The sequence below is a fragment of the Oryzias melastigma genome, linkage group LG20, assembly GCF_002922805.2.
Source record: "Oryzias melastigma strain HK-1 linkage group LG20, ASM292280v2, whole genome shotgun sequence".
Lineage (NCBI taxonomy): Eukaryota > Metazoa > Chordata > Actinopteri > Beloniformes > Adrianichthyidae > Oryzias > Oryzias melastigma.
Window position 1 is genome coordinate 20,986,376 of NC_050531.1, and position 16,499 is coordinate 21,002,874.

The following is a 16,499-nucleotide window of genomic DNA, read 5'->3' on the forward strand; positions in this document are numbered from 1 at the left end:
ACAGATTTTACCATCAGACAGCCTGTATCCACCAATAAGGGACATTGTGAGTGAGTAAAGCATAACCGGACTATTTTATCATAGAAAAAAACTGCATTGCAAAGATTGAATCTTTAAAAAGAGCCTTGTTTCGAGGAAACAAATCTTATCAGGAGAGTTTTTCAATAGCAAAATAACCTTAGTTTAAGAAAACAAAAATAAAAATTCTTGGTAAGACTATTTTTCTTACCTGATTGGCTTATTTTTTTGTTGCTAATTTAAAGAAAATCTGCCAATGTGGTAAGAAGTAGTTCTAAGGAGCCTGTTTCTCCAATGTGAGTCCAGAATAAAACAGAAAAAGTCTTAAAATTGGACTCACCTGTGTTGGAGGCGTGGCCAAAGCAACAGTCACCACATGGAAATAAAAAGAGAAAAACAGTAAACAGCAATCCATCATTTGTAAAAAGCTTCATACAAAGGAGACAAATTACAACATAAAAAATTGATTAAAAAACACAAAAAACACCCTTCTCATCAATTGTACATTTTTTTAGCAGAAGTTGTAAAACATTTACAGTGGTGAGGAAAACAGGAGTTAATTACACACTGGAGAGAGAAAACACACTGACAGCACAACCTGGATGCAAAAGAATGGGATTAGGATTGCAGTGGTCGCCACTAACTAGAATAAAAGAGTGATTGTCGTTTGGTGAAAGTGTTTATAGGTGTCGGGGTAGACGACACTCTGATTGGTTAATGGAGACACACCCATAAACAGCAGCCATGTTAATTACAAGAGCATCCTGGCAATGCATCATTAGAAATTAATGCACTCACAGATTAGAATCAAGCCGATCTAAAGCCCCGGTTGGTCAACATTTGAGTCCATGCATTATTCACACACAAACAGCCCGACGTGAACGAGCCAACAAGAACCAGCCAAGTGTTTAGTTGTTTCCATTCCAGGTGTAGGTCCTATTCTACACACACAATTAATGTTATTCTATGCTAGGTCTACCCAAGCTGGGAGGAAGGGTCATGCATGGCGACAACTCTTCTCTATCATTGGGTCACTCTATGTACTTCTACTGAGGCTGATTACAACCAACCTTCCATGGTGGGGGCAACTGGAGGGGTCACAGCTGGTTCATCCACAGGATCAACAAAGCTGGGAAAGAAAGGCTTAGCTGCAGGATTAAGACCAGACCCAGGAAGTCCAGATGGAGGTGAGGATGGAGTTGGGATGGGGGAGGCCTGTGGGGAGCAGCTCGTTGCTTCAGGGGTGGTGGGGCTTTTTGCTGAGGAGACTGACTTCTTCTGGCTTAATTTGACACCTTTTTGCTCTTTTGACTGCTGCTCTTGTGCTGTTGTTTTGGGGGATCGTAGGGGTGCTGGACTTGGAGTGTCAAAGGTCAGACCTAAGGGTAAAGGATGACTCAAGTCGAGCAGGTCACTGTTACTGCTGCGATGGGAGCTGTTGAGCAGCCATGAGGCATCAGACGGGGACAGAGGAGGGGCGGAAGCCAACAACTCACCTTGCGGAGAAAGACCTAGACTTGTGTGGGAATCGGAGCTAAAAGCTGAGGTGTCTATATCAGGCATGCCTTGAACAGAAAAATTTGGAAAAGAAGTTGAGTTGTCAAATATCCCGCTGTCCATGACGTCACCCGCTTTATCCTCTGGAGAGAAGGGTGGAGAAAAGGCCTGACTGTTGTGGCCCAAGCTGGCGTTTTCCGAGTCCATCAAGAGATCAAATGGATCGTCAACAGGAGGAACACCAGCTTTAGTGGCAGAGGATGGCATTGTAAATGGAGCTGCTGTCGCTTTCAACTCACTATTCAAGACCAATGGATTGATGTTAGCAGCAACTGGAGACACATCTTCATGTATCTGAGAGAGGGGACCCAACCCTTCATCTGAGTCTGCCTTGTTCCACAATGTCTGGGGGGCGCTCGTGTCCACAAATGATACTTCAACGTTTGCTTGAGTTGAACTCTCCACATCCATCACCGTTGTTGTCACAGATGAAGGAACAAATGGTTCGGCGCTGACTGCCCACTCCTCCGGAAGCTTCTTGCGATTTTTACCCCTTTTTCCTCGAGCCCCACCCTTTCCGAGGTGCTCCTCCCATCCGCCGTCGCCTCTATCCCTCCTTGGGCCTATCCTATGGTAGTACTCCTCTGCTAAAGGACTGTTGTCCCCCGTTTGCGGTTCTTGTTGGCCGCTACTCTCATGTTCGTAAGATCCCTCATCTTTTTGTCTCCTTTTCTTCTTCTTCTTCTGTTTTCGGTCTGATGCATCTCCGTCTTTGTCGTCGCCACCTCCACAGACGGCACTTTCACCACCAGGCCATGAATCCGGTGGCTCCTCGGGACTCGCAGCATGATTGTCGGTTTGCTTATCGAACACAACTGAGACACTTGGAGGGAAAGGTGCGGCTGTTGATAGGACACCAGTCTGGTCTGTCCAGGAGTCATCTAAGAGACCTTGTTGTGGGTAAGGAGAAAGTACGGGGTTGGTAAAAGTGGATCTGAAATTATGATTACATTAAAAAAAAATGTTTACATTAAGAAAAACAAATGAAAGCAATGCTGATAAATACATTTGTTCAATAGAGAACATACAACACTTTTGTGACAGCAACCTTTGATTTAATGTGAGATGAACTAATAGTTGATGAAAACGACAAACACTTATATTAGGTCCAGTTCTCATATATAGTCAAGGATCTGTGTCTACAAAGGTTATAATATGACCTAGTTTTATGGATGATTGCTCATACAACAGATTTCAAAATAAAACAAGCTAATTTTATGTTACTTACAGGACTCAGACAACAAAATTCTTAAAAACTTTACTTCTTCAGAGTCATTTAGATTGTATTGATTAAATGAGGATGGATTGAAGTTAGATGAGTTATGCAATCCACCGAGTCTGGATCTGAGTTTTTCTAAAGAACTATCCAACAACAGGCAAAACATAGAATAGAAAAGCTTAAGTGGAGCAGATGTCAGGCCCCATGAGACCCATGTCGGATCTCCACAGGGCTATATTTCACACTAACAATGGTGTGACATTACTGTGCTTCCCATCCAGAGTGTGTTTTAATTAGAAAAAGCAAAAGTTGCCTAACACACACAAAAACAAAGTTGACTATAAAACAGGGCCTCTTGATTTCATTAGTTTGGAGAAAAAACAAAGACGTGACTTTCTACACTCAAGAGTTGAAAGTGATCATTTAACGTGTTTTTTTTTTTAACAAAGACTAAGTAAGGAAGGCTTTAAACAGAAACAAGAGTAAATAATAAAACTGGTAAATAGGGGTGTAATGATTATTTTAATGGTTCAATTCATATCAATATTTGTGTTTGACGATACGATCCATAGTTGATATTGGTTCATTTTGAACGATTCGATTCACTGACCTACAATTGATCCACAATTCCACCAGTGTGACTCAGAGATAAATATCTGGTACTGAACAGAGCAAGTGAACTTTTCCAGATTCTTGGATTAATATTAAATTAAATATGTATACAAACAAGAATAAACGTCAAATCCATTCACATTTTAGTTTGATAAAGTTCAGTCCACTGTTGATTTTCCACATCAAAATAATCAAAAGGGAATTATTACAACATTCTACCACACTGTATGGTCACATGACTTTTTAAATTTAAAGTGTTTCCACACATTAGACTGGAATGATGGTTGATCAGTTTCGCTGCATCACACGTGTGTGTTGTCCATTGTGATGGAACTTGGCTGTTTTTCATTACAGTAAAATAAACCTACCATACCTCAATTCAAATGGTATTTTGAAAGATTGATTATAGATCAGTTCATTTCATTTTTAAACAAATTTTAATACTTTTTTCGATTTGATTAACAACTTTCCTCATACAGATCGATCTGGTTTGAAAAATCAATTCATCGATTAATCATTACGCCCCCACTAGTTGTAAGTGATAATTGAAAAATAATGGTTATTATTTAGTTTAAGGTCTACACAAAAACAGAATTTGTTGGACATTTGAAACCAGGGTAAATTTGAGTAAAGGCTTTAATTTTAATTGACTAAAATAATAAGCTGCATTTCAAAACAGCTGGGACTCAGAGACATTACGCCAGTAACGTTGATCCAAGTAGCTGATTCAACATTTTTATGAAATATGGTTCATGCCAAAAAAAATTGCATGTGATATTAGATGGGGCAGTTTTTAAATTGTTAAATTATAGACAAATTGGCAGATTTTGTACATAAATAAAAACTACTTTGAGCAATTGGTTGAAACATCGTCTGTTTTTATGGCCTCGTCTATCTTTTCATGCGATGTTGTCTTCACTCTTCTTAAATGTCTTTTTTCCCAACAGATTTTCATCCAAATATTTTCAGCTTTTGGAAAAGGCTTCTCTTTCCAGGACAAAGAGCAGAACTTTTTCATGCAAACTGACATCAAACGCATGCAGACAATAGAGCCCAGAAGATGGAACATGATGGCAGACGCCGCACACGACCGCTTCAGAGCAAGAGCCTGTGAGCAACAAGCAGCTAGATCCAACCACAGCCACCAAAGTAGCAGAGCGTTGAAAACTATACGACAGAATATTAACACTCCTTTATTATTATTGCAGTTCTACAAACATGCAGATTATAAATTTAAAAGAAAAAGAATTTTAGGAGCAAATGTAAAATTTTATAAGTGAGTAATCTATTACTACATTTAAGTAAACTGTTTTTCAAAAAGTTTTAAAGCCAAAACTTTCTTTATGTGTGTTACTGTTACCTTAATATTATATTATTAAAACTGAAGTTTGGAACCTAGACTAGTTTTTAAATTGTTTTCCTTTATTTAGTGATTTGAACTGATGTAAAATAACCCATGTGTTACATGCAGTTCAACATGTCTGTATCAGGAAGACATTTTTTACTACAAATGGGAACAAGTGTTTCTGAACCTTCTTCTAAAAGCTTGTCGGAATCAGAATAGAAGGAGGAAAATCTGAAACCAAGAAGAATGAGTTCTCAAATGCATCGTACCTGGTGATAGAGAGCTGTAAGAAGGTTCAGGCATTGGACTGGATTCCTTGGGGACATCTGCTGGAAAAGTGGGATGCTGTGGCTTTGCTATGCTTGGGGGCTTCTCTGCTTGGAGGGGGGACGCTCCCACCTCCATGTTTTTCCCTATATCGCCAGGCTGGGACACACCTGCAGAGCAAAAGAGAGACCATCAAAAAAGGCCAGATTTGGTTTCTTGTGGAATGGACAATGAAAATGGGGAAGAACGAAGAAACTGAGTCTTTCACTTAGAGATTTATTACTTTATATTTTCTTATCAGGCGTAAGAAGAACCTAGCTGAGGGAATCAAGAGAACTCATATGCTTTGTTTCCACTGGGCGGTCCAGACCAGACTGGACCGGGCCGAACAGGACTACTGAGCGTTTCCATTACAAAATGGACCAGTTAAGCAGGACCGACTGGTACCATTTTTGGTCCCTCGTTGGTCGAGTGCCATTGAAAAATGGAATGGACTCGTTAGGGTGGAGCTTCAGTCGTCATACGATGTTGAACTCATTGAACGGCGGAAAGGTTTTACGATAACAGCAAGCAACCGACCAGTGCTTTTCCCGACTCAAGATCCAAACTCAAAGTTTTGTCCTCTTTTCATCTGTATACTTCTTCGAAGAACATTGCAGTATTGCTCAACATTAAGAGTTTTTTTTCTTTTTAATTCAGAACAACAGACAGTTCGCAGCATAACAAAGACCTGGTCCAGAATGTAATGATCCTCTGTGGTTATCTTTTTAATTTTTCCGTCCGTTTCAGACACAAAATTGAAAGAAGAGGAAACAGTTGCTTTGGACCAGCATGAGAAAGGGTCATCACTTCCAAACATTCTGAAGTCTGAAACGTCTCTCAATTTTAACAAGTTGAAAACTTTGAGAATATTTATGAAATTTGCTTCCAAAACAATCAGGAAAAACAAGGACATTAAAAATAAATAACCTGAAAAGTCCCATCATATCACCACTAAGAATAAGGTTGATTTTAAAGGTTGTCAAGAAACAAAGCTGCAGCTGAACAAACGTTGAGAGTCCTTGAACAATATTTTACAGACATGCAATCAAATGTTTAACAGCGTGTTTGTCGAGGAGTTAATAAAGTGGCTTCTCTCTTTCCCAAAGTACATAGTGTTTAGTAGCTCAAGCTTACTTGAATTTGGATTACACAACAGGATAAAGATGCAAAGTGCACAACCCATCATTAATGCAATTGGACCTTAAAAGAGCTTTACATAAACAAATGTCCAAGAGCCCTAATGAAAATCTAAAACTTGAAATAGAAAATTGACTGAATTTATCAACCATTATTTATCAGATTAAGAAGCTTATTTGTTTTTCAAACACTCATACTTGGTTTTTGCTAAAGAATATCAACATTTGATAACTAAAAAAAATCTATCTACTTTAGTTTGTTAAAGATCAATATTAGCTTTTATTTTGTTATGTTAAGATCAAACTTAGAATTACATAAAAAGTGAGCCTTCCAATACTAAATTTAAAGTATCCTCTAATCTCAAACTGGAAATGACAGTAAAGTATACGGCAGTGGAGGAAATATATCAAGATGTGGTTGAGTTGAAGAAAGACATGAACATAGTGGGAAAGCAAAAAAAGAAAAGCAGAATGCCTGACAAGAACTGACCAAGCATGGTCATTGAGTGTATTTACAGTAATGACCATGTAAAATTGATGGAGTCAGCAGTAATTTCAAAGTTTTAATTGCGTGTTTTTCTGAACAGTGTGCACGATTGTTGGTAATTTGATGCTCTGGAGACGACACGTCTCATTAAGACGACACTGAGAGCTGGCAATGCGAAGGGTTGGCATGGTGACTGGCAAAACTCAGCCTTCCAGCTCTATCTGTGGGTGTGTGAATGAGTATGTCAGTCTGCAGAGCATTAAGTAGTCCTAATTGCCCAACATCCAACCAACAGTATTTGTTAAAGTAAATCTATTAGCAAACTGAAGTGATTTGTCAAACTGAAGAATATTCAGCATATCAAGACATACAGAAAAATAATCTATAACTAATAATAAAACACTTCTATCAAAAAACATAGTTTCAATTGCAACTGTTTTGTGTATATGTGTTTAGTGTTTTTATTTCAATTAAAACACAATCAAGGGAGAGTTTCTTCCACCTCTTTACTAGAATTTTGAACCACTCATTTATAGCAAAATGCCTTAGGTCACCCAGATTTGAAAGACTTCTCTAAACGGCTGTTTCGAGATCTCTCCACAGGTGTTCTATGAGACCGAGTAATGGACTTAGTTCAGAGTTATCTATTGCTTTGTTTGAAACCATTCCTGTGTCTTTTTTAAAGGGTGTCTTATTTCATTGTCCATCAGAAGAATCTGTATCTGCACAACGTATTGACCATACTGGTTGTGCCTCAAAATCCTTTGGTAATCATCAATTTTCATGATACACTTCCTAACCTCCAATACGTTTGACTTGCTTTTAATGCCTTTGTGCTGGCAATGATGTCCTGTTGGGTTCCCACTCATAACGTCCATTTTTATTCAAACAGCAATAGAGTACGTCCTGACCCTGTTGGTCCCTGTGTCTGCAGATTATCTTAAATTTGTACAGAAATTAATCATTGTTCTTCAGTGGATGCAGATTCCTTGAGAAGGACTTGTAGCCTTGACATTATTGCCTAACTCAGGCCTATCCAATTCCTGTATGACCAGAACAAGAGCAGGGTTTGCAGACCTACTCTGGAGCATGTTGGACTCCAGCAGGGCTGCCCTCTATCAGCGCTGGCAGAGTTGGTATTCTTTATGGACAGAAATTCTAGACGCATACAGAGACTGGAGAGGTCTGGTTTGGGGAGTACAAGACTTTTTGCAGATGATGCTGTCCTGCTGACTTTGTTGATCCAAGTGTGTTGGGGTAGTTTGGGGTCAAATTTGAAGTGGCTGGGTCAGCACCGCCAAGTCTGAAGCCATGGTTCTTGACCAGATAAAATAAAATTTGTCTTCTCTGGGTGGGTGGAGAGCTACTGCCACAGGTGGAGGAGTTTTAGTGTCTGGGTGTTTTGCTAACCAGTGTGGGATAATCAGAGAATCGAAAAGAAGTTGGTGCAGCATTCACTATTACATGGTTTTACATTACATTTTGTTTTTTTCACTCAGAAATCTTTTATTTTGAAAACCAACCGCATTCTCTTTATTAGAATAAGTGCTAAAAGTGCGATTTAAGTACTTTCATGAAAAAAAAAAAGAAGAGGAGCAGTGCGCAGAGAGTGGGGTGGGGAGTGGAAGAGAAACGGAAATTTGCGCGGCGCGTGCAAGTCAGCGCACGCCGGGGGAGCGGGCGCTTAGTCTTAGTTATAAGTTTGAGTTCTTCTGTTTTGTAAAAAATGAGTTTTGTGTTAAAATGTTTCACTTGAAGCTTTTGCATGGAGCTTAAAAGTATACTGATTTGTTTCCTATTGAGCATCAATAATCGATTTGTTGGTTACATGTTGTTTATTTATTGAAGTTTTTTTTTTTTTCTTTTTAAACTCTATTTTAACCACTTCTGACATGACAATAAATCAAGAGGCCTTATGTGTTTTATCAATCCTTCATCATGCACACATGTCAGATGACGGAATGAAACGATGATCAGTATTACCCCCTCCTCCCTCCCTCTTGGTACAATCCTCATGGGTTGACCCATTCGCAGCCACAAAAAGGTTGGGCACCAGTTTTTCTCCTCTTCATATTGAATATGAAAACACAATTTAGCTAACCACAAATAAGAAATATAGACAGTTTTTAGAACATGTTAAAATTAAAATGATTTTATGACAGGAGCTTTAGGGCTGTTGGATATTTAAACGGGAGCCTCATTTGGCCCGCGGGTCAAACTTTGGACATGCCTCTACTAAAGCTTTCATGGACTATTTTTTTTTGTTTTTTAGCCATGGAACCGTCTCTGTTTAGAAAACACCCCAACCTTTAAACATGATCAAATATTATTGGTTACACTCGATTTCATTTACATCTGGATTCAGATTTTAAAACGTTGTTTTCAGGTGTAATGTGCATGTATTGTTTAGCAGTTTTCCAAGTTTGAGGTGAAACTGTTTGATCAAAATTGCAATAAAGAAAAAGCACATAATTGCAGTGCTTTAACTACATTCTTTCTAATTTGCTGGCATACTGTTAATATCTTATACAATAAACTTAATAATAAAAGATTTTTTTACCTCGTTACCTGACAAAAAAGAAAGCAAGGCCTGCTGCTGGACGGGTGAACTCGGCCAGACTCCCCCTTCCACCTGTGGGCAAAATGCTGATATTTGCCCCCTGAGGTCAGCCTACAACCTGCAGGTTTAAATACATGGTTCACCACACATGAATTCCTCCTCACCAATTATACAATACAGTCCAACCGAAAGGCGAGGCTACTGAAATGACTACATGCAAACACATGTGACAACTGCTCAAATGAAAGGTTTTAAGAATTAAAATATAATTAGCCGTCCCCATCCTCTGGACATGCATTTGCACCCTCACCTGCCAAGCTTCCTCATCAGAGCAGAACTCCCAGTACCACACAACTGTCCTCATTGCATCGTTCTCTGTCTGTCTCCTTTGCAGCCTCAGCAGGCTTTGAGCTACAAACACTGTGAACCCTCCGTCTACACACAACCACCACACAAATGCACACACACGATCACAGTCAGGGAGTCTGGATTTGGTGTGATGACGTTTCACTGTCTGTCTGGTTCAGGTCTGGGCCCTCCGCCAGCCAGTACCTCCCCTCCTCTCCTACAGCCCACTCCCTTTCCCCTCTTTGTAGTGATGGCCCTCCAGTTTCTGTTAAGGGGATGCAGGAGGTCAGAATCCCAAATGAAGTGATTTAATTACACTCTTCAGGTGCAAGACAGAACAATTTTAGGAAAGCGGAATAAAAATTAATAAATAAGTGACTAAAGCAAGGGGTGTGGGATAAGAGGGAATATGTAAAGAAATATGGATTTGTGCTAAAACAAGAAAAATGACAGAATTATGAGTAAAAAATTGAAGGAACAAGAGGAAATGGTAAAAAGAAAAGAGTGGTAAGACAGAGGAGTGAAGAAGGGAGGAGGGAGGCACCGATGGCAACCCTCTCTCAGCAGCGTCCACAGAGGGTGACGGTGACACAACACGACAGGATGTTTCCCACAGTCAAAAAGACTTCCATGCACGAGATGCACATGGGCCAAGCTGGAGTTACAAAGTCTGTCTCGACACACACTCACACACACATACAAAACCTCCAGAGGCAGGGTCACAGATTGATTTCCACATACTGGTAAAGCAATCCTCACAAACAGTCTGAATTTGCATCTTCGAGCCTTTAAGAGAGTGGATGTGAGGACAGCCGGCACGGCAGCCGGGAAAAGTGAGAAGCACTTACGGTTGAGGGCAAAACAAGAAAAAAAAAGAAAAGTTTGTTGTTTTCTTAAAAATCAGCGAGGCAAAAAAGATGCAAAGTTTCTCCTGCTGAGCAGTGCTGCTGTCCAAGGTGCTGAACTCAGACTGAGCAGCCGTGAAAGGGCTGCAGGTGCAGAAGCTTCCAGAAAACTTCATTGGAGCAGTCACTTTAAAGCATCAGTTTTATTTAAACCCTGGCCCGTGGAACGGTACTGGTCCATGGGAAAATTGGGAATGTTGGGTAATTTTGGAAAACTATTGGACTCTCCACCACATCCAACTCCTTCTTAATCTTGATGCACGTATGGTCACGTGTCAAAAATCAGTCCACCACTTTCTTAAAACGGCTGCACCAACTGGTAAACTGAAACCCCTAAGCTAATAAAAGTTTACAAAAAAAATGAATTTGGAAAATGTATTTTAAGATCCTGTGAGGAAACAGAAAAAGTGTTTGACTTCAAAATATAACAAGGTTGCATTTAACAGACAAAAAACAGGAGCCTTTACTCCAGATATGGATGTTTTGGAGACAGTTGTTCAGACATTCCATAAAAATAATGCAAAATATTTATTGAAGTGCTGTCTAATGCTATGAGGTTCTGCTAATAAAGTTGTTCTAACAGCTTATTTTTATATTGAGAATATACCAGCAATTTTAATGTTTTAATCTGTTGCCCTTTAAAATTCAGACGAGGTTGAAGTTGAAATCTGATTCTTTATCTTTCACTTTCAGAGAAAATCTATAAAACTTTTTAATGATTTCTACACAAAATCTAAATAAATCTAAAATAAAATGCACCATACAAACTTTATTTATGAAGCACTTAAAATTGGCTCTGTAGACACAAACAAATGCTAAAATATAATGCATGTTAACAAGTACATAGAGATAATAAAAACAACTATTTCCATCAGATAACTAAACAACAAAATGTAAAATGAAAGAGAGAAAACCCCTTACTGTGTATTAAAAGCCAAGTTATAAAAGTGGGTTTTTAAAGAGGACTTAAAAACAACAAGTGAATAAGACTGTCTAACATAAAAATGTAATAATAAAATAAAATAACTAAATTCAAAAATTGTTTTATAAAGGATGAAGACAAACTTTACCCTCAAAAGTTAAGAGAAACTGAAGCCTAAACAAACCTATCTCTGCACCACAGCTGTCTCTTCATCTAACTGTGGAGCTTTATGATAATTAGACAGATTCTGTGCAGTTCAGTCAAGAACAGGGAGCACTTTAGGACACAGCTGCACTCAACATAATGCTCAGAGTATTGGACGCAGTGGCAAATAGCTTAGATTTAATAAGGAAAAATGTTCAGCTGGGAAGAATTGGGTTTTCATGTTCAAAAATGTGTGTTTGTACATGAGTGTGATCAACTTTACTATAGTTTATTATTACCACTGGAGACTACCCATGATTCCTCAAAACCTCATGTAAAGGTCCTGTTTTTTCTAAAGGGAACCAACTTGACTTAGGGCTTTTTGGAGCTATTTAATGCTTTTAAACGGTAATGATAAAAAAATGACGAAATTGCTGTAAACAGGGTTTAAAATTCAATTAAAATAGCTCTTAAGAACAATAAAAATATTCTTCAAAGCTGTTAAAGTAAGGAAAATAACTTTGAAAAGCTCTATAAAGCTATTAGAAAAATCAAAATGGAGGACATGAAGCTATTACCCATGATTCCTCAAAACCAGGAGAACTGCCGTTTCTTCTAAAGGGATTCTGCTGGAAGCTAAACAAGGTCCACTCACTGTTCAAAGATAACATCAGAAAAGTCGTGTCTTTACTGTTTGAATTGATTTATTGTAAGATTGGAAAAGATATATATTTATCAAGCTAGTACTGCGAGAAATACGAATGCTTTTTAGCTCCCATGTCTAAAACTACGGTACGTAAAAGATTCAACAGACATTTTGGTTTCATAATGGTACTATTTAATATACAAAGTTATTAGTACCACCTAGTGGTGAACTAAAAGTGTTTGAACAGCTATATCAATAGGTTCATGAAACCTAAAGATGCCTGGGTTTTTTGATGATCAAGATTATTGCTTAAAATCTCAATTGCTTTCACAATTTCTTTAAAGGATTTGCAAATCTAGCTCTGATTCTCACCCTGCGTCCTTACCTGGCATTACCATGGCAACATATCTCTGGCTGTAGCCACCTTGCTAACTCAAGCAGAAAGTATTTGTGCCATTTTGGTGAAAACAACATGCAACAACGTTGACTACTTGATACACATAAAAAGGAACATACGAACGTATTTTGGTTCATCAATAAAGTTTTGGAAGTAGAGGTAATTTTCTTACACGTCTGCATATACCAACCATGGATGGTTTCCCCCTTTGCAGTCATGTTTATCGCATGATCCCACAATATTCTGAGAATGTACACTTAAACCCTGGAGGGGGGAGGTGGAATAGAGCATGTCCTTGGTTGCACCGTTATTGTGCACCGTTTGTGTGAAACCGACTGAAGACAGACACAGAAGACAGGCTAGAACTGCTGTGTGACTCTGCAGTGACCCACAATGTGTGCGATGATGTGCAGTCTGTTGTAAAGTGGGACATTTGCATATACATTCATTACATTTTCTACAAACAACAACAACAGTTTGGATTTAGGGTCACTGAGGATCAGAAGGTTCGGACTCTTTGGACAAAAAGAAAAATTATAGATGAATAGAACCTAAATCTGTAATAATTGTATTTTTCCTGCTAGATGTTGAATTGCAGATGAGGTATTTACAAACCACAATGCAGTTTAAACAACACAGCTTTCTTAATTCTAATTTATTCGTCATTTAAAGAAACAGGTAAGTAGACAAGGAATTTTTAATGAAAAGATATAGCAAATTAGCTTTGTTCTTTTTAAGTAATTAAACAAAAAACATCTGAACGAACAACATTGACAAAAAAAAGTTTTAGCTTCTTTCTGCAGCTACATTCACACCGCCCCCCCCGGCAACATGCTTTCAAGTAAACAGTTCCAAGGAAAAGTCCATGTAGACAAGTCAACGCATGCTCACTCACAACTCGTCACATTTAGATATCTGGTTATGGGTGTCCGGAACTCTTAATTTTTTGACGTGCTGGCTGTTCCCTTTAAGTCATGGGTCCCCAAAGCAGAACCAGTCCAGTAACGGGATGTGGAGCACACCGGTACCCTAACCCAGTATTGGTATCCTAACCCAGTACCCTTACCCAGTACCGATAATCCTGATCCGATACCCTAACCCAGTACCGGTACCCTAATGCAGTACCCTAATCCAGTACTGGTATCATAACCTGCTACCGGTTCGTGTCCAGGTCTAGTTCGCGGCCAGTTCCGCGTCTGGTACTGGTTCGGTCTGGCTCTGCACCCTAATCCGGCACCTGACACGTTTTGAGGACCAGTCTGAATTCGGTACCACATACAGAGGGTTGTGGACCCTTGATTTTACCAACAGCGAGCACATCAAAAAAGTTTGGGACGCCTAAAACGTCAAAAAGTGACGTGGAGGGGTCTTTAACCAAACATCAATATGTGACGACTTGGGGATGAGAATATGTCGGACAAGCATATTCTGTATTCCTATTTTGGCTTCTGCGCTTTAAACTCGCGATCAAGCACATTTTTAAGACCATTACCAGGTTCCATGTACAAAACGCACAAACACTGAATGTGGGTTGAAAGTTAAATTAAGTTTAACTTTGACCAATCAAGGACTGGGATTCTGTAGTGATGTATGGATGGTGTTCCTTTCAATTATGGCTGTACCAACAGTTTGAAAATTGATCATGGAGAGGGAATTCATATTTGCGGTTTGTGTCCAGCCGGAATTTTGTGACCCCAAGTCTTTCATGCATCGGAATAGAGCTGTGAGAGAAAAATCCAGTAGATTTGCATCACTTTGGCATTTCACACCAAGTCTCTTCCAACTGTGGTTGGCCATGGAAAACAGAGGAAGAAGAAGCCCCTCCCTTTCCCATCCAGCGTAAACACTATAGGCTATAGCACCTCCAAAAACCCACGTTTAGCACGTTCTTGAACATCACATGCTGGTTGTGAAAATAGCATCACATGAAGCAGTTCACAGACATTAAGAGGCAGCGAGTCTCAACCAGGTTTTCAAAGCTTTTCACGAACTGTAGACTCCAAACATGAATTCCTGCACCCCCTTACCCGTCTCTCAGCCTTCCTCACGTCTTCCTAAGGAGACATTGTAACAGCAGATCGGTACTTGCAGTAATCAGATAATGTCCCCATCACCATGATGAAGATGACACAAGGTCTCTGAGGTGTTAAGTACAGAGTACCACAAACAAAAGCCTACGCACTGCCGTGTTGTCTTACTGGTTACACCCCTTTAGGTTGTGAGATGCCAGTGCACATGAGGACAAGAATATTCTGTCCTTGTGGGGCTGTGTACATGAGCCTCAGAGACAAAACGAAGAGGGGTGTGTGTCTGTACACTGCATAGTGTAAAAGCACTTTCAACTGTCCTCAGTTAATCTGTCAGTTTTTTCTTTCTTTTTGATAAAGTTGGATTGTTTATTTCACCTTTTTTAATGTGTTTGTAGAACCTGGGTTAAAAAAAAGGCTGTAAAATATTTTGCTCTGGAACTGCAGCTACTCTTTATTTATTGCTCTTTTAATGAAGGAAAAACAGTAGAACCGACAGCTCTATTTTCCCTTTCAATGGCTGCCGATCAAAATGCCTCCTAACCAGCCTTTTGATGAGTTTGAGAAACAACATTTCCTTTCAGAGTGTTTAGCTTCTGTACATTTCTGGCTACTAAAACGTTTTTTTAAAGTCTTCCATGACAATTATTTTAGTAAAAAAAAATTCCTAGTAGTGTTTTAATTATGATTATGAAGTTTTTAACCAAAATCTCACAACCTAAATGTCGTAAAAAGCTACTTTTCATGTTGATCTGAAGCCTCTGTTTCCAAAATCTCCTCTGAGGGGGCGTGGGTTTTGGAGCTGAGATTAGCAGCCCTGCCCCAATCCCCCTGTCTGATTATGATAGCTCTGTGTCTTGCCCCTCTTCACCTCTGCTACATAAAAATGTCAATAATGTCCAGCCGTATAGTTCTGATCCAGATGTCAGCTGGACGAGGAAGTGAAGATCTTCATGGACAGAACTTCCTCCAAAATCCTGATTCTTTCTCCTTCCAGTTCACCAAAGACTCTTTTAGCTAATTCTCCAATGTTTATTGACTGTGATCAATACATTCAATCATTGGTTTCTCAGAGTTCTTGATAAAATAATCAAAGCTAACATCAAAATGCTCTTTCATTGATTTACAATCCTTTCCAACTGCGGTCAAATGAGCCGCCGTTCACATTTCCGTGGTCACATCAAGAAGCTCCGTGGAGTCTGGTGGAGATTTTCCAGCGTTCTCAGTCCTGCTACCGTAAGTATTGGATGAATCTCAGACAAAAAATCCAGTGATGCTGATTTGACCACAGAAATGTGAACGGCGGCTCATTTGACTGCAGCCAATGTGAAGATACCATCTTCTCTTCTCCAGAACCTGAACTAGACACTAGGAACAGATGAGGGTTTAGTGCATGTGCAGCAGAGCTGTTGATGGAAAGAAGATCATTCATTCAAAAAGTGTGATTGACTGAGATTTAAAAGGAGAAATACTCGGAAATGCAAAAACAAAATGATTTCTTATTACATTTGTTCTCTTTTAGAGAAAAAATGCTACAAATACAAACTAAAAAATTTTGATTTTCATTGGAGGGGGATTTAAAATAAAAAAAAAAGTAAAATATAAGTTTACGGAGTTTATACATTTATAGTCTTTGGTTTCTCACTTCATGAACCTGACAAGACAGTTGATGACCAGTCGGTAACACTCTTTAGGAAGGACCTAAAGCTCTCTGATCTCCATCAGTAATATGAAGATACAGTAGCTAAAGCATTTTGCCACTCATTTGATATAGTGAACACCTGTAGCTTTATTTAAACGCCATCTGTTTATTAGGGGTGTGCCAAAATATCGATATTGCGATATATCGCGATATTTAGTCCTGCGA

General features: G+C 39.1%; 1 protein-coding gene and 1 long non-coding RNA gene across 8 annotated transcripts in view; both read right to left on the minus strand.

Annotated features, from left to right (window-relative positions):
• The window catches only part of LOC112151031 (microtubule-associated protein 4), a 111,504-nt gene that overhangs the window by 40,128 nt on the left and 54,877 nt on the right, over positions 1–16,499 (minus strand). For 6 of the 7 annotated variants that reach the window (XM_024279636.2, XM_024279635.2, XM_024279633.2 and 3 more), the window contains exons 4-5: positions 5,021–5,188; positions 1,089–2,465 (exon numbers count right to left, since the gene is read on the minus strand). In XM_024279636.2, coding sequence (XP_024135404.1) covers positions 1,089–2,465; positions 5,021–5,188 — 1,545 coding nt within the window. The remainder of the gene's footprint in view (positions 1–1,088; positions 2,466–5,020; positions 5,189–16,499) is intronic. The other variant, XM_024279639.2, reaches the window with a different exon arrangement.
• LOC118600226 lies at positions 8,532–10,443 on the minus strand. Its single transcript, XR_004949823.1, has 2 exons — positions 9,554–10,443; positions 8,532–9,361 (listed from the first exon to the last, which is right to left on the minus strand). It is a non-coding gene; the product is annotated as an uncharacterized LOC118600226 (long non-coding RNA).